This window comes from Curcuma longa, chromosome 2, assembly GCF_044706935.1.
Source record: "Curcuma longa cultivar G26 ecotype Majalengka, Jawa Barat chromosome 2, ITB_CL_G26_1.1, whole genome shotgun sequence".
Classification (NCBI taxonomy): domain Eukaryota; kingdom Viridiplantae; phylum Streptophyta; class Magnoliopsida; order Zingiberales; family Zingiberaceae; genus Curcuma; species Curcuma longa.
Window position 1 is genome coordinate 8,584,625 of NC_133862.1, and position 22,390 is coordinate 8,607,014.

The 22,390-nt window shown below is 38.8% G+C and overlaps 4 protein-coding genes, 1 long non-coding RNA gene and 1 pseudogene across 5 annotated transcripts; 3 read left to right on the forward strand and 3 right to left on the reverse strand.

Moving 5' to 3' along the window:
• Positions 1-9: 9 nt before the first annotated feature.
• Positions 10-2,848, reverse strand: LOC141821268 (uncharacterized). The gene is given in 17 exon segments (XM_074708676.1): positions 10-85; positions 173-288; positions 290-329; positions 408-532; positions 609-744; positions 859-933; positions 1,004-1,083; positions 1,161-1,229; positions 1,295-1,411; positions 1,483-1,551; positions 1,647-1,700; positions 1,783-1,820; positions 1,931-2,042; positions 2,294-2,416; positions 2,493-2,520; positions 2,627-2,683; positions 2,754-2,848. Coding segments are annotated over 17 exon segments (1,356 nt in total). The 3' UTR covers positions 10-63.
• LOC141821271 (uncharacterized) lies at positions 1,010-2,203 on the forward strand. Its single transcript, XR_012601208.1, has 3 exons — positions 1,010-1,422; positions 1,503-1,573; positions 1,682-2,203. It is a non-coding gene; the product is annotated as an uncharacterized LOC141821271 (long non-coding RNA).
• A 1,850-nt stretch (positions 2,849-4,698) lies between the features above and the next one.
• On the forward strand, positions 4,699-5,939 carry LOC141821532 (L-ascorbate oxidase homolog; annotated as a pseudogene).
• Positions 5,940-6,423: 484 nt separating this feature from the next.
• LOC141820993 (arogenate dehydratase/prephenate dehydratase 2, chloroplastic-like) lies at positions 6,424-11,498 on the forward strand. The gene is made up of 11 exons (XM_074708365.1): positions 6,424-6,884; positions 7,839-7,903; positions 7,997-8,089; positions 8,170-8,370; positions 8,444-8,524; positions 8,624-8,719; positions 9,820-9,897; positions 9,983-10,072; positions 10,156-10,223; positions 10,510-10,591; positions 11,140-11,498. The coding sequence occupies exons 1-11, from the start codon at positions 6,608-6,610 to the stop codon at positions 11,194-11,196; spliced, it is 1,188 nt and encodes a 395-aa protein (XP_074564466.1). The 5' UTR covers positions 6,424-6,607; the 3' UTR covers positions 11,197-11,498.
• Positions 11,499-12,806: 1,308 nt separating this feature from the next.
• LOC141821003 (protein S40-6-like) lies at positions 12,807-13,741 on the reverse strand. The gene has a single exon (XM_074708371.1). It carries the CDS (start codon positions 13,682-13,684, stop codon positions 13,163-13,165), a length of 522 nt encoding a protein of 173 aa, XP_074564472.1. The 5' UTR covers positions 13,685-13,741; the 3' UTR covers positions 12,807-13,162.
• Positions 13,742-16,142: 2,401 nt separating this feature from the next.
• Positions 16,143-19,669, reverse strand: LOC141821533 (homeobox-leucine zipper protein ROC2-like). Its single transcript, XM_074708932.1, has 11 exons — positions 19,643-19,669; positions 18,980-19,212; positions 18,770-18,887; positions 18,428-18,610; positions 17,914-18,285; positions 17,718-17,819; positions 17,438-17,638; positions 17,189-17,357; positions 16,831-17,096; positions 16,572-16,670; positions 16,143-16,493 (listed from the first exon to the last, which is right to left on the reverse strand). Exons 1-11 carry the CDS (start codon positions 19,667-19,669, stop codon positions 16,143-16,145), a joined length of 2,121 nt encoding a protein of 706 aa, XP_074565033.1.
• Positions 19,670-22,390: the final 2,721 nt, after the last annotated feature.

Here is a 22,390-nt window from a genome sequence, read left to right on the forward strand (position 1 = left end):
TTTCATACACAAGATAGACAAGCTCTGTTAGCAGCACTTGTAGAACCTTCAAGAGTTGAGTTCCTATGAAACATGGCTCTGCCATCTGCACAAGTTATTGCCGTGGATCCAAGTTACATCCAAAACCAAAGAACTCAGCCATAGAAACACAATGACCATGGTATTCACAGACCTTGAGAGGAGAAATCTTGCGAGTGGGTTTAAGTTAGGGTTCTCTTTTGCATTTACTTGCCTTTTCCCATCCGCTGAATCTTGGGATGTCTCAGCGGTCTCCTTAAAAATGCCTGAATGCCAAGTCATGGATTCTCTTCAATGAAGGATCCTTGGAACTGATTCAATGGAAATGGAAAATCATTTGTAGAAAACAATGTGAAGCATTAGGTACGAAGACGAACAAACAAAAGAACCTGCACAACCGCTTCAGCGACTCGATAACAAGGGCTTCGCAAGAGCCAGACATTTGACATTCCAAATCCATCAATGACTCGGTGACCGCATCAACTACTGCTCCTCCAGACATATCACCAGCAACCTGAAGAATAATCTCAAAGGCAGTTCAATTTGGTCGAGTTCATTCCCAAAGAATAAATCTATCTCACAAGTATCACCTCCTTCAGTGCAGGAATAATCAATAATGATAGTGCAGGTGAAGCAGCTGCAGCAGAAGCTCTGGTCTGAGTTGGTTCTTCACTCAATTGATGAGAATGAGAATTCTTCAATGCCTTTTGCACACCAGTTTTCTCTCTAGAACATTCAAAACAAACAGATAATTAAACATTCACAGGCATTTTACTTTCAGGAGAAATGTTTATTATGGTCAAGTCATAAGCATCTTATACATGATTCATAATAGCATACCTTGAACAAGAAGCTTGGTTTTGAAGGGTTTTTTGGGTGTCCATGCCTTCTTTTGCATTGAACTTTGGTCTTCCTCTGTGAAGCAAACACAAACCATGATATAGATATGAAAAGTCTTTGTAGACTGCACATTGAAAACACAAACCTTATTCTCTCCAAAAGCCTTGGGCTTTTCCTGGCATTTCTGATTAAACGATGTCGAAGAAGCTCCTTTGCACTCGGTCGCTGAATTCACTCAGAGGTGTAAGATGTAACCATGAAGAGTCTACCAGAAAATACTTCAATTAGTTTGAAGAGTTTACCTCAGCAGGATTTTTCCTCAAACATAAAGATACAAATTCTTTCATAGGCCGAGAGAAATGCTCATCGAGCTGCATAGAACAAAATGATCATTAAATTCCATACTGGTTTATCATAAGAAAAGAGAAAAACAAACCTGAGGAGGGTTTTCTTTTGGTATCATGAAAAGAACCCTCATTGGATGGATATCAGCCAAAGGAGGCTCACCTTTGGCCATCTCGATCGCAGTAATTCCTAAAGACCAAATATCTGCCTGCATATCCAGTAAGCTTTGTGCAAATGAAACCATTCAATTCTAACTTGTAGGAAAGTTTCTCAAGTCACCTTCTCATTGTATCCTTCAGAATTTTGAATCACTTCAGGAGCCATCCAAAATGGAGTTCCAACAAAAGTCTGAAATGTTCTACACTTGTCAGTAAGTCCATGTTAATTTATGTATTGACTTTTATTAATTATACATGAATAACTGTAATTGATTATCAAAATACCTTCCTTCTCGAAATTGTCTTTGTCACTTGTGCAGAAACACCAAAATCTGCAACCTAATTTGGAAACATGATACTTGCACTTGCATCAATATCCAGATTTACATGGGAAGGAATAGAACAGAATCGAAAAACAGACCTTAACATCTCCTTTTTCAGTCAAAAGAATGTTTGCAGCTGCAGAATATAAAGTTAACATATGCAACATTATGAAATCTTCTTAAGCAATATTTGAAAGTTGAGGCATTGTTACATGAACATTAGCAGAGGAACAATGAAGGCATTACCTTTTATATCCCGGTGAATCTTTCCTTCGCCGTGTAGATACTCAATTGCGTGCAGCAAGTCGCGCAAAATGCAAGTGATAGAGATTTCGTCCAAAGGATGATCAGGTCGAAGCTAGGAGAACAAAGTTTAAGCAATCTTGAATGTACTACTTAAAATTCAGGTTTCTATAGTTACTTAAGATAACATTCTTGACCTCAGGTAACACAAAGAAGTGGATGAGAAACAGATATGATTGTTGTGAATTACAACTAAGGAACAAATGCATTCTTCTGAAAGAGCAAAAACACAGTAACTGGTTGCAGCTCCAGAATTATGATTGTCATGAACTACAACTAAAGAAGAAGCTGTATGATCGAACTCACTAGATCGGCGACAGAACCGCCGGCCATGTATTCCATAACGATCCATAGTTTTGTTTGGTTGAGATAGGATCCATAGTAGTCAGTAATATATGGTGATCTACACTGGGACAAAACTGATATTTCCTGGAAGGCATGCCTTTTATTAGAAACAGAAGTGATTCAGTATGGTTTGCAGATGCCGAGAACAATTGAAGCTAACCTTCTGAATATCTTCAATGTCATCCTCCCTGCAATTGAAAAAAAATTGCAAACATATGTAATGTATGTCAGGAAGAAGAGGACCAGTATATGTTTTGGGTTTGTTTTGAATTCTTGTATCAAGTGGAAACTCACGTTTCTTCCAAGTCAATGACTTTAATTGCAACCTCTTTGCTCATCTCCTTGTCAAACCTGGCAGGAGAAGCAATCTGTCAGAGATGTTATGGATATAGTTTCTGTCACGATATCATGAAGCAGTTACCCTTTGAAGACGTCGCCAAATGATCCCCTTCCGATGAGTTCCAGAGAGCTGAACCGGGCATCAATGGCGGCGATCATCGCTGCGGGATCCTGCATACTGTCATCGAATGACCAAAAGCCGCAGTTAAAACTTGCGTTCTTGTTGCTAAAAATCCAATCTTTAAGGCACCTGTCGCTTTTCGCTTCGGATCAAAGCGAAGGACGGTGGCATCCGAGCAGTGGAAGGAACCCTGAGTGAAGAAACGTTGGAAGGTAGAACGAAATGATCATCGAAGGCAGACGTGGGAAGCGAGAGCGGATAGAGACGGTTCCTTGGTGGGCGTAGTAATGGCGAACAACGGTCTCAGGCGAAACCCAAACCAATGCATGACGGTGATATTGCTTCACAGAATAAAATTGAAAAAAAGAAAAGCAAATAGACGTGGGTGACCAAGAATGGTTGAACTTTACAGATTGGATGCATTCCCAAAGCTCTCTGCCAACTCAATTACTGACCTACGCAAACATGTTGCTTGCTTGAAGAGATTCGAACTGTGAGTAAGCCAGATACAAACCAAGTTATGGACTTTGAATAAAGAGGTTCAGTTGCTATCATCTACCAGATCATCGAATACTTCAATTCCACCAATACATTCACATGTCCTGCTCCTCCGTGCTCACTCTTTTCCTCATGATCTCATCTCAGTTAGTCATTTGCTAGCTCTGTTAGTTTCAGGCCCTCAAAAAATATTCAAAGACGTAGAGAATTAAGCAGAGTTAATTGACTGACTGTTGTCCCTGTTCACCCGTGATATGCGAGTGCTAACGTGACCCAACTAGTTCAACTTCAAAACTGTGAATCATTATAATTTTACAGTCAAGGAATAGTATTGTATATTTCGCTTGTTTTTTTTTTTTGTCTGTGTTCTTGACCTATGCATTGTTAGCTTTTTCTATGCTGCAAAAGGTTGGAACCGCCAACCTAGCGGCCCTCCCACTCCGGCCCCACAAATATGAGGGGGAGTAAATCACGGTGAATGCGGGACCGGTTACAACATGGTGGTTGAAGGCATGTGCACATGGACAGATATTGATGTTATCGCATTTGCTGCCATGGACCTTCGAACCGTCCACCTCATGCTGCAAGCATCCATGTCGTAACCGGCTGACCCCGCTCGTGGGGGCATTGTTAGCTTTTTCTAGTGTCTGACATTGAAAACCACAGTTTCCAATGCCTTCCAACTGCACATCATTGAAAACCTCTCTTTCATTTTTACTTGTCATTAGAGCATCTGCAACGCTAAAGGCGTTATAACACCTTCATCTCATCAAAACGCTAGGGTCCACTGCCACATCTGCACATGTTACATACGGGTTAATACGGATCTCAGTTGTCGACCACTGGTCGGCCAACATGTGGTGGTCGACCAGCTGATTGACCACCAGCTAGTGGTCGATCAGCTAATCGACCACCACATCGTGGTCGACCAGCTGATCGACTACCTCCTACCGCAGAACTACGTAAAAAATTTTAATATTAAAATAAAAATTAATTTAATAAATTAAAAATTAATTTAATATATCAATGGAGCCCACCACATTCGTTAAAACGCGTTCAAGACTCTGAACGCGTTAAAAACTTTTAACACGCCGCAACGCGACCGCCGTTCATCCGAGACGTTATAACGCCTTTTAACACGGCGTTGCGGATGCTCTTAGTTTTTCAATGACTCAATACTTCACTTGTGAAGGTACTACTCGAGTAATCTACAGCTGATGGTACAAGCATGGGAGAGTAGCAAAAACCAAATACCCAAATTTTGTAGCACTTCCTCTCCTTCCCTCCTTCCTCTTTTCCCTCCATCACCTCTGACAACTCACATTACACTACAATTTCCTCCACTCCATCCTTCCCAACACTACAAAAAGGTTCCCCAAGCCACTACACAAGTGTACTCTGATCATCAATGGCTACTGCTTGTTCCTCAGCCACTTTCTTCCTTGTTCTTCTTTCTGCTGTTGCTTCCGCTGTCTTGGGAGAAAACCCTTACAGGTTCTTCACCTGGAACGTCACCTATGGAGACATCTGGCCCCTGGGAGTCAAGCAACAAGTCCTCCCTTCATCCATCACTCCTCTTCTTCGATCGTTCAGTACATTTCTTATGATAATTTATCTTCGTGTGGTGGAACTGCAGGGCATTTTGATCAACGGGCAATTTCCAGGGCCACAGATTGAAGCTGTCACAAATGACAACATCATCGTCAATGTCTACAACAGTTTGCAGGAGCCTTTCCTCATCTCCTGGTCTCTATTCTGCTTTCTTCCTCCCTACGTTGTTTGTTCGTTCATTTCTTCAAGCATTTTTTGCTCCCTACGTTGTTTCCCAGGAACGGGATACAGCAGCGGAGGAGTTCATGGCAGGATGGTGTTTCCGGCACCGACTGTCCAATCCTTCCTCGGAGAAACTTCACGTACGTCATGCAGGTCAAGGACCAGATTGGGAGCTTCTTCTACTTCCCTTCCCTCGCCTTCCACAAAGCTGCAGGTGGATTTGGCGGCGTCAGAATTCTAAGCCGGCCGGCAATCCCTGTGCCATTCCCTCCCCCTGCTGGAGATTTCACCTTGTTGATCGGCGCTGGTACAAGACCAACCACAGTGTAAGCACTCTATATATGCTGCAAAAGAGAAAGAACAGAAACAGAAAGAAAGTGCTAAACCATGAGCTATTTGATTGTTTCTAGACCCTGAAACATACATTAGACAGTGGAAGAGATCTCCCTTTTCCTGATGGAGTTCTTATCAATGGCCGTGGATGGAACGGAAACACATTCACTGTCAATCAAGGTACTATAATTCTATTGCTGTAATCGACGGATACTCTTTCTGGGTCGTCGGGTAGAACATCTCCCCAACAAGTTTGAGTTTCAGGTTCCTTTTCTTCCATCTACCGCAAGATGTAACTGGAAATTCATGCATTTGCAGAATGGATGGAGGACGATGGTCACCTGCAAGCAGGAACAGCTACAATCTGAGAGATGCTGTGGCCCGTTCCACTGTTCAAGTATGATCATGCTAGTTTACCATAAACATCAAAAGCTTGATTCTTTTGTTCTTCTTCTTCTTTTGCAGGTCTACCCTAAATCTTGGTCTGCCATTTACATGCCTCTGGACAATGTGGGCATTCAAGAACTTGAAGAACTGAACTGAAGCTGCTGTTCTAGGAACACGACCATGGACTTGTAACTTCCATTTTCAGAATCCAGTGAAGCAATGATATCTAATCTAATCACCATGACATTTGATTCTTGCACCAACCTTCCTTTGGTTGCCAACCTCGAAAAGACTGCCACCAAATGACTATTTCGAGGTGTCTTCCATGGAGATTGATGAGCTTGTTGGAATGCAATGGCGCATTGGACCAAATGAAAGTTAAAACAAGAGCATGAGCGTGAATTTCTTCTAAAAATTGTTGAATAATTTAACTCGATGAGAGAAAAAAAGTTTCATAGCAAAAGACTTTGTGGAGGATTTTCGGTTTGGAAAAAAGGAAGAAGAGAAGTTGATGATTATGTTTATTTTTCTTTTGAACCGGTTGGCATTGGCCGGTCCGAGTTTGGACGGTGCGGCCGAACTACCGAGAAATTTATGCGAAAGTCGCCGTTCACATGGTCGTCTGCGGACTCGGTCGTCCCATTTTCCTCCCCTTGACGCCTTCTTTTCCATCCAAAGACGCCTTTTTTACAGTGCTTCTTCCCTGCCCGGCTGCCCCTTGACAACTACGCGCTGCCCGACCATCTCAATAAGAAGAGGTCCTCCCTCTTGCTGCGCGGAATGCGCTGATCCGGGCTCCTAATTCTCGGAGTTGGGGGAAAGGGATGGCTTCCACGTCTTTGGGGGCGGCTTGGGTTAGTTATGGAGGCGCTCGCCATCGTGGCGGGCGGAGAGTTCTCGCGGCCCTGGCGGCGCCTGATTGGCCTCGGAAGCGGGGAGAATGTGGCAGATTGGGCTGTGTCGCTGTCTGCGTGACGCCCGTGGAAGATGAGAATCTGTCGCTGCCGGCGGATCACGTGCCGGAGGTTGCTTCCCGGCTGTCCGCGGAGCGGGCGCTGGAGGAATCGAAGAAATGGGGTCGGGATTCGAGCTCGCTTCCGAGTGAGTTCTTTATCTTATTTTTTACATTCAGTTGAAGGAAAAAAAAAATCCTTTTTTTCGTCCAAAAGATTTCAAATTTCGCACAAAATCTTTCCCCTGATTTTATCTTTGGATAAATTTACTCAGAAATTTTTGCGCAATAAAAGATTTCAGATTTTACGTTTAGGTAATTGGAATGTTAGGGGGAAAAAAAATACAAATTGGCCACAATACTTTGGGTTTGCTAAATTTAGATAAGACATATTGCAATCTTCTGATCATATAAATACTCCATTTTTTTTTATGAAAAAGGAAATTGACGAGGCCGCCTGGAATATGAAAAGAATTGACGATCCTGATGATAATGTTGATATGCTTATACTCAAAATAGTTCATTGAGATTTGAGAATTATATGTTGTCAGTTTGAACTTTTACCCCCAAAATCTATCTTGCAAAATAAGTATTCTACATTTCTGAAGTTGGATTAGATGTTTTACTTTGTTTCTAAATTGTGATAATGCTGTAGATAGATAATCCAAACTGCTACTGATTTGGCATGTCCTGAATTGTGAGGTCACTAAAATTTTGAATGAAATTTTTTTAAGAGAACATTTCTAAAGGGAATGTGTATTTTTTTATAAATTAATTTTATATGAATTTAAAGGAACCTTTTTTGTTGGGATCTAAAGTATTTATGAACGAGGCATCATAGTGTAAAGTGATGAAGACAGGTGAGAGTTGGTTTCAACTACAAGTTACCAACCAACTCAGTTACCTCTCTTCCAAAGAGCCTTATTGCAGTGATGAAAGCAGATGAGAGTTTGTTTGAACTAACACTTGCAAACAAATAGGGTACCAAAACCTTAACAGCCAACCCAGTTACCTCTGTTCCAAAGAGCAGATATCTGAGCTTTAAGATGTCTTAAATTGCGACAATACATTTTTGGTAATAAATATGCTGTTTCGATTTGCAGAAGCTTTGTCATTGTCTGATCTCTCTGCTTCAGAGCATGGATCTAAAGTACGTGTAGCATATCAGGTATAGCACTTGACTTAGCTGTAAATTGTTTGCTAAGCATGCTGCCTGCAGAGATCGGACTCAAACTTTTGTCTTCATTTTTCTATTGAATAGGGTGCAGCTGGTGCATTCAGTGAGATTGCTGCACTAAAAGCATACCCACAGTGTGAAGCTGTTCCATGTGAACAGTTTGAGGTTGCCTTTAAGGTTTGATACGATATCATCTTAGATGTAATAAAATCAGTAAGTCCAAAGATTTTGATCTTTGGAATTCTTTTCCAACACAGGCTGTTGAACTTTGGTTAGTTGATAAAGCTGTTCTTCCAATTGAGAATTCAGTTGATGGAAGCATTCATCGGAATTATGACTTGCTTTTGTACCACAATTTGCACATTGTGGGTGAGGTGCAATTGCCTGTTAACCACTGTCTTTTAGCTCTGCCAGGCATTGTAAAGGAGGATTTGAAACGTGTTCTAAGCCACCCAATGGTTGTTCAATATCTACGTATATATAGTTTATTCCAAATGATTGCTCTTTTATCTATAACTTCACCACCTGCAGTCACTTGGCCAATGTGAAAAGGCCTTGAATGAGCTAGGTGTTATTCGAGAAAGTGTAAATGACACTGCTGGTGCTGCTGAGGTATCTTATATTGTTTGGATTAGTTGTGTGTCATAATTTGTCTTTTGAGTAATTATGTGCCACTATAGTTGTCCTTTGAATCTTTCCTAATGTTTGCAGTTGATAGCTACAAAAGGTTTAAGGGATGCTGGAGCAATCGCAAGTGCTCGAGCTGCAGAGATTTATGGGCTTAACATACTTGATGACAACATGCAGGCAATGAGTTATTTGCCATCTAATTGTGATAGATTGGTTTCTCATGACATGCAATTTTAGGCTACATCAGAGTTTAATTCTGTTAACATATGCTCGCGAAATTCGGCTATAGTTGACTCAGGAATTTTTTTCTAGATTTTTTTGAGAAAGAGAAAATTAAAAGTGAAGGGAAAAAAATAAAACAAATTTTTCATTGCCATTTTTTACTTCTCTGTACCATAAAGAATTAATATTTTAAGACACGATAGTTGACGGTTACCAGAAAGTAGGAAACACATTTTCAAATACTATTATTCTTTCGTTTGAAAAAGAACTAGAATACTAGGAAACTTATTCCACACAAATGCAATAGAAGTTTGGTCTCACACACACCTACACAAAGACACACATTATGAGTACCTTTTATCTTGTCTCCTTCATACTTGTTCAATATTGATGCACTAAGAAAAGCCCTGATTTTTATTTAAGTCACGGACATTGGTCACTTCAGCATAACTCTCAGAACCATACATGTTTGGCAAACTCTATTGAGAGTCTGAGACCATCTTGGTACTAATTAGAAAATCTGGTGATTATTTATTTGACATAAACATCTTAAAGTTTACATGTTCTGCAATATGGCCACAAAATCATGGTAAGAGTTTTGGATCTTGGAACGTGATATATTAAATCAACTGAAGGACAATGTTAAGAAACAGGTAAATTTTTTTGGATACAGGCCATCACAGTAATATTAAGTTCAAGAACATTGCTTGCATTGGTTATGCTTCAACTCTAATCTTTTGAAATCTATTTCCTTTAATTTGCTAAGGAGCATTAGTGAGCCAGTATGGTAACTGATATATAGAGAAAACTTTAACTTAGTTTGATTTGATGGTGAACTATATTCTCTGTAAGGTCTTAATTAGTCTTTACTTGGTTCTTCTAGTATCACAGGATGGTAACTGAAGAAGATTATTTTGTTCATGCGAGACATCACAGCATTTGATATATTTCAGCGCTGGAATCCATCATTTTCTTTAGCCGATCACTCAATTTGTCTTTCTGTACCTTCTTTTAGTACAGCATTGTCAATTTTTGTTTAAATTTGCTAATCACAGGATGTCTCCAAGAACATCCTGCGATTTCTTGTGCTTGCTCGGGAACCAATAATTCCAAGAACCAATAGGGCCTTTAAGGTATCAAACTGACATGGTTACTTTGTTGTGTTCAATTTGATAAAGAAATCTGAAGCAAGGGATATTGGTTAATTTTACGTTTCAGACCAGCATAGTATTCGCTCTTGAAGAAGGTCCTGGTGTCTTGTTCAAAGCATTGGGAGTTTTTGCGATGAGAAACATAAATTTGACAAAGGTATATACATTGTCAGAGTCATCTACATAAAGTTTTTTTAGCTCTAAAGCCACAGTAACAGCTTAATTTTTGGATTATTTTAGATCGAAAGCAGGCCTCAAAGGAATCATCCTCTTAGAGCTGTTGATAACTCAAGCTATGGTACAACCAAGTAAGTGACTCACTCTTCTTTCAGATTGTTCTCATCTACTTAAACACGGATTGATTTCCTGCTTGTGTTACGGTTTTATGGTTCTTAGCAGGTTGCGTGTGTCAAACTTCTTGACGGGTTACCAGAGGAACAATCACCTTTGGTTTACCTATCATGAGTTTTGACATGGGATGATTATTTGGAAACTTTTATTTTCCTTAATACTGACATAAATATTTTTGCGTTGATGGTAATTATGCTTGGGCATTTGATTGAACTTCAAGGTTCTTAAGTGTTCTTTTCTTAGGTACTTTGATTATCTTTTCTTCATTGATATTGAAGCATCTATGGCCGAGCCTCGTGCACAAAGCGCTCTGTCCAACCTTCAGGTTAGCTTTGTATGATTATATCCTCATAAGAAACATCTTGTTTTATTCCTTGTACATCGCAAGTTTTTGATGTGTCTTCATCCAGAGTGATCATAAGATCTATATTTAATTCTTAATTCTATTTTGTTTGATTTATGAAGATGTACAAACATCAATAAAAATTGAACAGGATTCAGACAAACAAAGATCGAACAAAAAACAATTGTGTTGCCCAACTATCACCCTTATATTATGAATATGAGGTACAACTCTAGTCTGCCAGCTACCGCAAATGTTATTCGACAGTACTTTCACTGTTTATCATCACCATGGAGCTTAAACGACGTTCGTTCAACGTGATCATCAAACTTTCATGATTTACAAAGTTTCTTCCATAATTGCATTCGACCTAATTCGTTTAGATTGTTTTGGTTCATACAACAGGTTGGATTTACCATGAAATACGATAATCCATAAGAGATATGCAGATTGTTTTCATGCTACAAAATATTACCATATCCAAGATCTGGCTAATTTGGTCCCTATAACTGAATGATGCATTTGTGCAGGAATTCGCGACATTCCTTCGTGTGCTTGGATCGTATCCAATGGACACAACTCTGTGAAAGATCTGTGATGCACTCGTTGCTGCTTCAACTTTCTTCGCGGTCGAAAAAGCCTAGTTATGCCAATGTATTTGTTCGAAAATTCTTTGAGCTCTTACCTTAAGATTAGACAACACTGCAGGTTCTCATTTGTTCAACCAGTTACTCGAAAATGTATAGCTTTCTGCTATTTAGTTGTGTGTTCAAACAATAAGGATGTTTAGTTGTCAAGGGCTTAGAGTGCATCTCTAGTACTTACTTTGTGCTTCGTAATTATGTGGTAGAAGTTTTTAAGTGACAAAATCTATGAATTTTTTTTCTTTCACATTGGAGGATTTTTCATGCAAAAATTTAAGGATAATAATCAAAAGGATGTCCTTTTTTTTATTAAAATCATCGAAGGAGCATCTTTTTTAAGTTTTTATCAACAAGGTGTTCTACCCATCAGTCTTTCTTGTAAAATGATACAACTACTCTCAAGTATATTATTCGGTATTATTATTTTTTATCACATTTAAATTTTGAATCAGTCAGGTATGTTGTAGTTACAATCCATACTCAACTTGTCCAAAATTTTTTATATTATAGCAGTGATGATTTTGTAGTTGTTATAATGTAGATTTAATTTGTTCATTTAACATTTACATTGGTTGTAGCAATTACGATTTCGTAGTTATTACAATATAAATTTAACCTGTTCACTTAATATTTATGTTGTTGCAATTACAATTTCATAACTGTTACAATATAAATTTGATTTGATCACTTAACTTTCACATTGTAGAAAATATGTTATATAATTGTTACAATTTAAATTTGTTCTATTCAACAATATTTATGTTGTAGCAATTATGAAATTGTAATTGCTATAATATTTATCGCAATTATACTTTATTGTTTTATTGGCATTGATATTAATTATTTTGCCTGCTTATTTAGTTGGACAACGAAGGATAAAGAATTTATGTTTTCCCTGAATAATCTCCACATAATTAGCTTTCTCCCATAAATAATATTCTGCAGTAATTATACACCATGTGTGTTAATCATAGCACGAGTATTACGTGTGTAAATTCCATTAATAAATCAGTGATTGACATCTCAAAGCTTTAATGGCCTGACAAGCGGTGTAAAAAAGTAAATTAAGGACATACTTCACACCACAAGCAGAATTAATTAAATAATTACGATACAAATCACAGACACCATTTTGTTATTAACAATCACATTTACTATATCACACTAAAAAAAATACAAGTGAAATATAAATATAAGGTATAAAATAAAAAGATAAACGAAGGAGGAAGAAACAGAGATCCAAATGGCTGAGGGCATCAACAGCTCCAGATACATTATTAAATGACAAATCTAGAGATTGTGATGACTTCATTCCACCAACACAATCTGAAATCTTTCATTTGACTTAGAGAGGAAGAAAGATAGATCATTTGCCTTATGCGATGAGGCTTGAGGTCAGTTTTCTTTTATGAAAAAGGTGGATCTGCCACCTTACGGCCTCACAAGGTCGACCATATAACCATTTATGAGGAGGTAAATCGAGAAAGTGTAACCACAGGAGGGTATTGCCTGGCTTCGTCAGGATTCGAATCCTTGTTCTTTTTTGCAAGTCTGTTGCGTCGTAACCAACTCACCTATGCCCCGGAGCGGCTTGAGGTCGTTTTCTGCTAAAAGGCAGTGGGTCTCTTACCTCCCCATCAATTTGGTGATCCAAATGTACCACTGCTGGGCTCTACTCTGTTCTGTTCTGCTCTGCTCCAACCAATCTCAATTATTGCACCACCCAACTTTATTCCCCACTCTCACAGGCACCAGCACTACTAGTGCAGTGTGCTGCTTTGCTTGCTGCCTTTCTGTAGTTTCTTCTAAAATATTGCAATTTGACAAACAATTAAGATTCTTCTGCAACAACATCGAGCTCATTGGCAAGCAAGCAAGCAAGCACTCCGACCGAATCACAGGGGGAAGTTCAGCCGAAGAACCCGGTCTGACTCCAGACCGCGTCGCGAACCCGGCTCATGTCGCGGCCTTTGAGCGTCCGCCCGGCGCCCTCCAAGACCGACGCCGTCGCCGCGCTCCGCCCGTGCGCCCGCGCCAGGTACTCGTGCGGGGGGAGCCACTCCGCCCCCGCCGCATCCTCCACCTCCGGATCGGGCGGCGGTCCGCCCGATCCGGCGCGGAGATGCCTCGGCCAGGCCGGCACGTCCATCGGCGCCGATGCCGCCGCCGCGATCCGTTTCTCCCCCCGCCGCGGCGGGGCCGTCGGCCCGCGGTAGGGTTCCTCGAAGGCGAGGGAGAGCCCGCCGACGTGCAGGCCCGTCCACCTCCGGTCTCCGGATAGGTCCGCCCGCGGCCAGCGATGGTCGTCGTCGATCTCGGCGGCGGAGTGCGCGTTGGGGAAGGTGGGCCAGACGTCGTCCTCGGAGAGGTCGGGGAGATCGGCGCCGCCGCCGACGAATCCGGTAGGCGACGCGAGGAGCCGCTTCTCCATGGCCGCCGAGCCTCCGCGAACAAGGAGAGTGGATGGTCGGACGGCGGCGAGGGCGACGGAATGGATCGGGCGAAAGCTCAAGGTCGCGGGAGGCGGTGGCGCCGAATTTATACCGAGACCTAATGCTCATTTGGATCTCGTTTCGTTTCATTTCATCTTGCGAAGTTTAGGGACGCTGGGCCCGGCGGACCCCACTCCACGGTATCCCCAGACTGGCGGGGTCCACTCACGTGGGTACACGTCGGGTAGCGGTTGCGATGCGTCAGGCTGGGATTATACCCTTTCAAGTAAGCGTTTTAGCAGACATGTTTCTTTCTACAAACGTTAACTTCCAATTTTTTTTATTATAAAAAAAAATCATTATATACATATATAACACAAATTCCTGAATTAATTTTAATTTTTGAAAATATATTTTTGGTCTTCGTTTTAGATATATATTACATAAAAACTTCCCTTTTAGAAAGCTTAAATTAATTACATTTTTAATTTTATTTTATTTCTATCACATAATCAGTTACTTACTACTTGTACTAAAAATTATTTATCTATTTGTTATTTTAAAACGAGTAGTTAGTTTGACTATATTTTATTTAAAAAATAATCATTAAAAAAATACTTGTGACTGCACACATTGGGCGTATCTATATTTTATTAGTCAAAAATCATATTAATATTGGGTCCTATAACAATTGGCTAGTAGTTAATATATACTAACTGTGATGATGAATTTTATAATTATTTATAATTATTATGTTTTTGATTAAATGCATACTAATATATTTGATTTCTTTAAAATATCAATGCTCGTATAGATAAAAATGGAACTTAGTAAATATTATTAAATCTTTTAAAATGTATGTGCTATAGATTTTATATAAATCTAAAAGCATATTGTGTATTCCGTAATTTAACTAATTTTGTTTTAAATATACTAAAAGGCAAGAGTTTGTATTTTATAATTTCTTTCATATATTTTATGAAAATTTATAAAATTGGAAAAGACTATTAAATTCTTTTATTTGAATATAGCATTTTAAATATATATGTTGCCGCTCACAGGTATGACAGTCTTCTTTCAGTGAATGCGACTTCTCATAGTTCGTATATATTGTTGCATGGACCATGCATAATTAATCTCAACCCACGTTACCACTCAACAGGTTTAATACAAACTTAATGGAATTCATATAATCAAAAACAAAATGTGATAGACACTTAATGATAAAAAAAAATTATAATTCTAAAACCATACACAGTGCTTCTAACTTACCAAAGGAAAAACAGAAAAGCATCTCTTCATTGACCTACTTCCCTACACACTGACATTAACTTCATCTCTTGTTAATCCTTCACACTGAATCTCTAAGTTTTAAGATCATTTTGGCTTCTGATTGAAAAGCATAATTGGCTCTTTGCCATTGATTGTTGTATTTGTTTGCTGCTACATTCCAAGTCATTGAGTTGGGATCCATCAAGTTCAAAAAGCAGATTTAGTGTTAGCCATTCTTGGATGCAGTGGTCCTCATGGCTAGCTGCCTAGCTCCAACGCAGTGCTCCATGGCAAAGCATGTGGAGGAAAGCTGAAGAGTCGTTTTTCTCTCCTCCCTAATTGATCAACATGAGACAGCATTTTAAATGACTTTGTTTTCCATGTTTAGAGGTCCTAATGTCATCGGCATCGATCTGCTTCACGTGAGTAGATATCAGTATTTAATACACTGATCGATAAAACAGTGGCAGATTGCTACCACATCACCTACTAAGATTTGTTTTTAATAGCATGGCACAACTATTTCTGCCTTTAGAAGCTTAGTCTTCAGGTTTTGTGCCTTTGTGCCCCTCCGCCATTAATTCCATTCCACAAGTCCTTTCATTCCTCTGATGACATGAGAGTTCATGGCAATAGACATCCTTAAAGTCAGAGTGTTTCTTCTTACTGCTAGAAGACCTCCAAAATTTGCCTATATGAAGCACTTTGTTCTTAGATTGCCTAAGCGTGGTTGAAGACATTTTCACCAGTTTCACTATCTACATTTCTATTTTTGTCTCTGAACATGCCTAAGAGTGGTTGAAGATCACACTTGTCAAATAGCATACACCAAGAATTGGCACATCTTATTAATAAGCATCAAAACAAAATGCAAAAGAGCAATATGATGATAAACAAAACAAAGTTCACAATCATCCATCGGATGCAGCTTTTGTCCTTGAAAATTTCAGTGACGGAGCTGATTTATTGGGAAATTGATGAAAAACATAAAGGGTAACAGCGGGAAACAACAAGACACTGATGGACTGCATAGTTCTTGATGACAGAGCCCGCTTTTTATTGAATCCTTTTGCAGCAATTCCAGCTCCTCCTGTAGAAATTCAGGTTGGGGAAGTGGATGAGGACAACGCCATTAGCATTTGACAAGTAAACCTAGCTACTGTCTATTTTCAAACTTTACCTGCATCACTGGGCCAATGCAAGGGCTCTTATTCTGGCACAGGTGCAAGACAGAAGATTATTCACTGTTGCTATGGATATGTCAGAGATCTTAGAATTTGGACGAGAGTGCATTGAGATCTGAAACGCCACCGTCAGAAGAGAACCTCCAGGTTTAGCTTCATCGTCGCCGAATCCAGAGGGCCCATCTGGGTGGATGACAAACCCTGAAGGCAGCAATGCAACAAAGTTGGGGTCTGCACCACCAAGCACTGCATTGATGATGGCAGCGTCAATAGGAGTATAAATCACAAATGAGCAAATTGGGCCAGAGCAGATTTCTTGGAGTATCATCGTCGGTCTCCCCTCCTCAGGAAGCTACATTGTCATCAAAATGCATCGGTTAGAGTAGAAATATCCTCTAGAAGTAGAGGAACAAGGAAGTTTTGAACTTACTCCAACATTGAATATGGAGATACAGTTTCCTTGTTCATCCTGACCATTGTCGATGCTGGCTGCCTCACGGAGCATGCTTCCATGCAGCAGAACGTCCCACTGTCTCACAGAAACAAGCAAAGAGTATTGGGCATCGATTTTTGTATCATCTCCTACAATCACTAGAGTTTCTCTGGCGATTTAAATCTCAATGTGCATTACTGTTGTCGTTGCTCAGCATGGCTGGATGAAAGAACACAAAATTACTAAGCCTGAATACCTGGTTACGCGAGGGCACATTGCGGAGGAAATCAAAAACTCTCTTTGGAGGGATTGGTAGCCAGATCGAAGTGCTTGCACTAAGAACAATGCCAGGAGGCCTCCCTGGATCGCCATTGTTCTTCCTGCCTCTAATTTTCACATCATTCATAGCCACATTGCGTTTATCCGCCCACTGGTGAAGCACAGAGCCACTCACTCCACTGAAAAAGCTCACTACCATCCTGTCCGATAACTTCAGTATGTTCTTGGTCGCTTCGGCGTCTCCTACTAAAGACACATGGGAAGATAGCCAGTTGAGTAAGGATAAATCATCGCGTACGATATTGAGCAATCTTAATGGTGAAGACCATCAGTACCTATATGAGCAGTGGAATTGCTGGCCATGAGACTGGCCATTCTCTCACATTGCTTTGCCAGCGTTGCCAGCCATCTCTTTGCTCCAAATACAAGACCAGAGTTGACGATGGGCTTGTACATGTCATGAATGCCTCCGGCTTCAACCTCAACATGCTCAACCCATATGACCTACAAGCCATGGGAAGCGGATTCAGAAATGAAAAGGTTAACAGATTGTAATGCAACTAACTACAAAGATTGTGATCCACTTTTGAGCGATCATCTGGCAGTTGCTGAATGATGCATCCGGAGGGCCTTCTGCGAAACTTAGCCGTCGTGGCGCCGGGGGGCACTTCAAGAGAAACATCAACCACCGCCCAGAGCCCTTCACCATGCAGCTTGCAGTGCCTCAGGATCATCCCCTCTCTGAGAGCAACCAAGGGGCTCGGAGCTTGGAACTCAGCAGTAATCTGAGAAAGAAGGGGCACTTGTTAAAATAATGGCCATCAGTGAAATGAACATCATGTTATCACAAGCTGAAGCCTTTACCAGTTGCAGAGAGCCGTCATGGCTTTCTCCTGTTCCGATTGAATACCCCGTCATGTAGGCAGCTCCTGCGACGATGCTGGAGAAGAAGGCGCTCCATTTACTCTGCAACGCCGTCAAAATCCCCAAAAGTTATCACAATCAACTCGTGCAAGACTCCATTTTTTTATTTTTGTTAGTCGTCGTAAAAACTGCCTACCACGTCCATTAGTATGCCGACCAAGGTGGTGGCGTCCATGGCGACAACGGCTGTTGCCCGGCTCGCCTCGGTGACGAGGCCTGCGAGCTTGGGGCCGAGCCCACCGGGGAAGGCCCGGGCGTATTCTTCCTCGTTTAATGCTTCGCCGAGCCCAGCTTTGCCTGGAACCCACAGCGGCGCGTCCCGCTGAGCCATCGCGAGAAGCTCCTCCATGGCCACCACAGCCAACACGTGCGCCGCCGGTTTTTCAGCCGCCGGTCCATTCCGGTTCAGAATCAAATTCAGTTCGGCCACTGGCGGCTCGAGCAGTACGGAGGGCGTCCTCAACGGTCGGCTTGAGTATTTTGCAATCAGGCCCATCACCATCTCGATCTGTAAATTTAACAAGTCCGAAATTTTTAAAAAAGTCCCCTTTTTAAAACAAATTTGTCATGCAAATACCAATTGTCCAAATAATTTTGATCAAAATTGTTATTTTGAATGTGACTATGTAAATATGGATTGTATGTGGTACCTTCTCGCGCATACAAGCATTCTCAAGTACGAGTTCATCGACGCTGATGTCCTCGAGTGAGGGAGGTTGGCCGCAAGTGTAGCAATGAATGTTATCGAGTGCCCCTTTCAGCTTCACATTTTCACTTAAAAGTTGTGTGTTCTCTTCTTTCAACCTTATGTTATCCTCATGCTCCATTTGGTTCTAACAAGCAATACACATCGAATTAATATGAACACAAATAAAATAATAGAAACATTTTCTCAATGATTTCTTCCTTCTTTTCGGAGGCATAACTACGAGAAAATATCTTTACGAATTTATTTTCGTTTGTAGAAAGCTAGACTATAACTTAATTCTCACCTTTATTTGCGTCCTCTTGTTTTGAAACCAAAACTTCACTTGTTGAGGCTCCAATTCAAGATCTTGGGCAATTAATCTTCGGTGTGCCTCATCCGGATGTGGATTTTGTCGGAAGTACCTTTAAATAAATGGTCAAGTAAACTTAGTTTCTTTCATTCTTTCGCTAAAGACACCTAGATAAATAAATAAATAAATAAATAAAAATTTTACTCCTCGAGTCCTTGGACTTGTTCTGTCGTATGTCGGTGATTGTGTCTTTTTCTCCTATGGTTTTCTGGATATTGTTCATCAATCGATCCGTTCTCTTGAGTAATGGGAAAGTGATCCTCCTCAAGGTCAAGGAACAAATCATCCATCACTATATGTTCATCCATCTGATCAAATTGTTGTTGCGGTTGTTGTTGTTGCTGTTGATCTTCTGTGTCATTGAAAAGTTGTCCATCCTATACATGAATACAAAGGAAAATCTTAAGTAAGGATGTGAAATAGTAAAAAAACCTAAAATTTTCCATAAACAATCATAGTTCAATCAATACAATGCAAGATCATCATCAAACGAATCTCTGAATGACCAACGAAGATTCTCACTTTCATACGTTAATAATCTTCAACATACATGCTAAAAAAACCTTAAAATTTCCATAAACAAGTTATATAGTATTATAACGAAGGCAACCAAGATCATCGATCGATGCAAATAAAGGCATCAATTCATCTCCCAACCGCATCGAAACAACCGATCGAACGTATCTCGGAAAAAAAAATCAACTACACAAATATAGAAGGAGGAAAAAAAGAAGAAGAAAACATTAAACATAGAACACATTTCCTCCTAGACGAGGCAAAAGGGCCGAGAATAGGCAAGAGGTAAACCCTTTCTTCCATTCCTTGGGAACCCATGGCCAGAGCTTTGGCTCAAACCCTAATGGAGTGCAAGTGCCTGTGCACATTTCACCACCACCCCCTCCCGCGTTATATACACAAAAACAGGGAACCAAAATAGTAAGTCACAATGCTAAACCAGCATGCACCTTTGTTGCTACTCACACTTACATATTTTATATAAATATAAAAAATATAAATATAAAATATATAAATATAAAATATTATTTATATAATATGGGGGAAAATATTTTGTGGGAAAAAGAAATGATGGAGAAAATTGACCTAGGAGGTGGCAAAGTTGGAAAAATTGACTAGGTCGTAAATCCGCGGGAGAGGAGTGACTTTTCCTTTATTCATCCATCGGATAAATTTAAAAGCGTGAATAATTTCTCGCACAACAATTAACGTCTCAGATTTTTTATCTCATTGAAGGAAAACGTCTTGCAATACATCGTAACTGGGATTCGAATACGTTATGAGAGATGTAATTGTGTTTATTGACGAGAAGACTGTGATGTTTCATTAGGGGGGAGGGAATCAAGTTGTTGCTGCCCACTGAGAGTGTGACTATGTGTGTTTGAATTTATCAATTAGGGATTGAGCTGTTGTTGTCCACTGCAAGTGTGACTGTATGTGTTTGGATTTATGAGTCGTACTAAACTCGAGCGGGATCCTAGTGCAAAATCTAAGAATAAAATATAATCTTGATTTTTTTTAATGAATATAAGAATCTAGTAGTAAAAATAATCATGAAAATTTCTTAAATTTATATGAGCTAAGAATGCTTCATAACTTCAGCAAAAGATAGAATTCGTCACTCCAATAGTCCTACACGATCGGCCTTACGACCATCTGTAAAGAGGTAAATCAAGAAGCTGTAGTTGACCACTACGGGAGAGGCAAGAATGCTTCATAATGGCTTCTAACATCCTTGCTCCTCGGTTTATATTTAGACATTTTAGATCGATAATTGTTCGATAAATTTATAGCTCGTTTATGAAAGTTTTGGTTGTAGCATAAGAGCATATTGAAATGGTTGATTGTGTGGTGAAATATAAAGTATGGGTCGAGAAAGATTGTAATCTTGTAGGAAGTGATATATATGTCGAACAATATTTATCATCAATAAATTTATTTTTAATTGCACCTTGACGGTTTAAATATTGGATTAATTGACCAAATAGGCCTTAGGAGTTTAACTTATTTACTAGTAAACCAAATAATTATTGTATAATATAAAAAAGTTTTTTTAATTTTTTGAAAAACTATTAATATATATACATGGAAGCATTTCAACTACATTACATATTTCAATATTAATATTTTTTGGCCTTGAAAATTTTAAAATTACTTTTTTTGGCAATCTTTAGATGCATTAAGGCAATTTTTTAAAGAAAAAATAAAAGAAATGAGTAAAAAATTTTCCAATCATAAAGAAAGCACGGGAAGTTGCCAAGCATTTATGTTGTCTATTTTTTTTAAAATTTTTTTGGTATAATAATTTTTAATTCTTGGAAAAAAGAGTGGGAATTTTATTATTTCGGAAATATAATGTATTACTCTCCAAAACATAAAATGAGAAAAATATTATTAATAATATTTGCTGAATAAATAATAATTTGCAGGAATAAATGATAAATGACATGTATGGGAAATTTTAAATATGTAAAAAAAAATTACTTAATTTTAATAACCAATGGGCTATAATTTAGAGGTTAATGAGACATCTAAAAATGATAGTATGAGATATTCAAAAAATAATTGGATAAAAAATATTTTAAAAGAGTCAAAAGAGTTTAGAATTTAATGGAAGATTATATTATGGAATAGGAAAATTATATTAATAAGTAAATTTTTAAATGAGTTTTTGCACTTGACTTAAGCAATCACTTAAACTAATAGTTTAATTAATTGATGTATTGTACGGAAATAGACTTATAATAGTCTATTTACGAATAGAATAATAAAATATTTTTATTTGAAATGGAATCAATTGATCCCTTAGAAATAAAAATAAAAATATTTATCCAGCAAGCTACAATGGCCAAATAATTTATTTTATCATGATAAAATGACTTAATTAATTGATTCGAGTAAGAGCCGTACTAAAAGGCTCACGGCTACCAAATTTTTTATTTTAAAAAATTCTATTTTTAAAGTCAACGGGATTGAAAAGTCTCTTATGATTTTTTTTTCAAAAGTCAAAAGATATTTTTTTTATGGAATAGTTAAAAGAGACCTTCTATGTTGATTTTTTTTATTAAAAAGGTGTTTAACTTCATGACATAATTATCATTTATTATTATTATTATTATTATTATTATTATCTTCCATTTAAATCAAATACGTAACAGTAGTTACGATTTTATAGTTATTATAATATATAATAATTTTTTAAGATAAATTATTTGAAACCTCTGAACAAATTTTAAATAATATTTTTTTAGTCTGAAATTGAATTGTTACGAGTTCCACCCCATAATTAATTATAGATCTTTAAACAAGTTTCAATTTGATATATTATATGTCTTATCATTCAAGTCAAGTAAAAAATTATGATTTTTGAAAGTTTAGAATTTAACATTCATATCATAGTAACAACGAAGACGTAACTACTACAATTGTATAACAACTACGATTTCGTAACTGTTATAATTGAGCTACTACACAATTATAGCCATTACAATTTCGTAACTACTACACAGTTGTATCAGTTACGATTTTGTAAGTGTTACA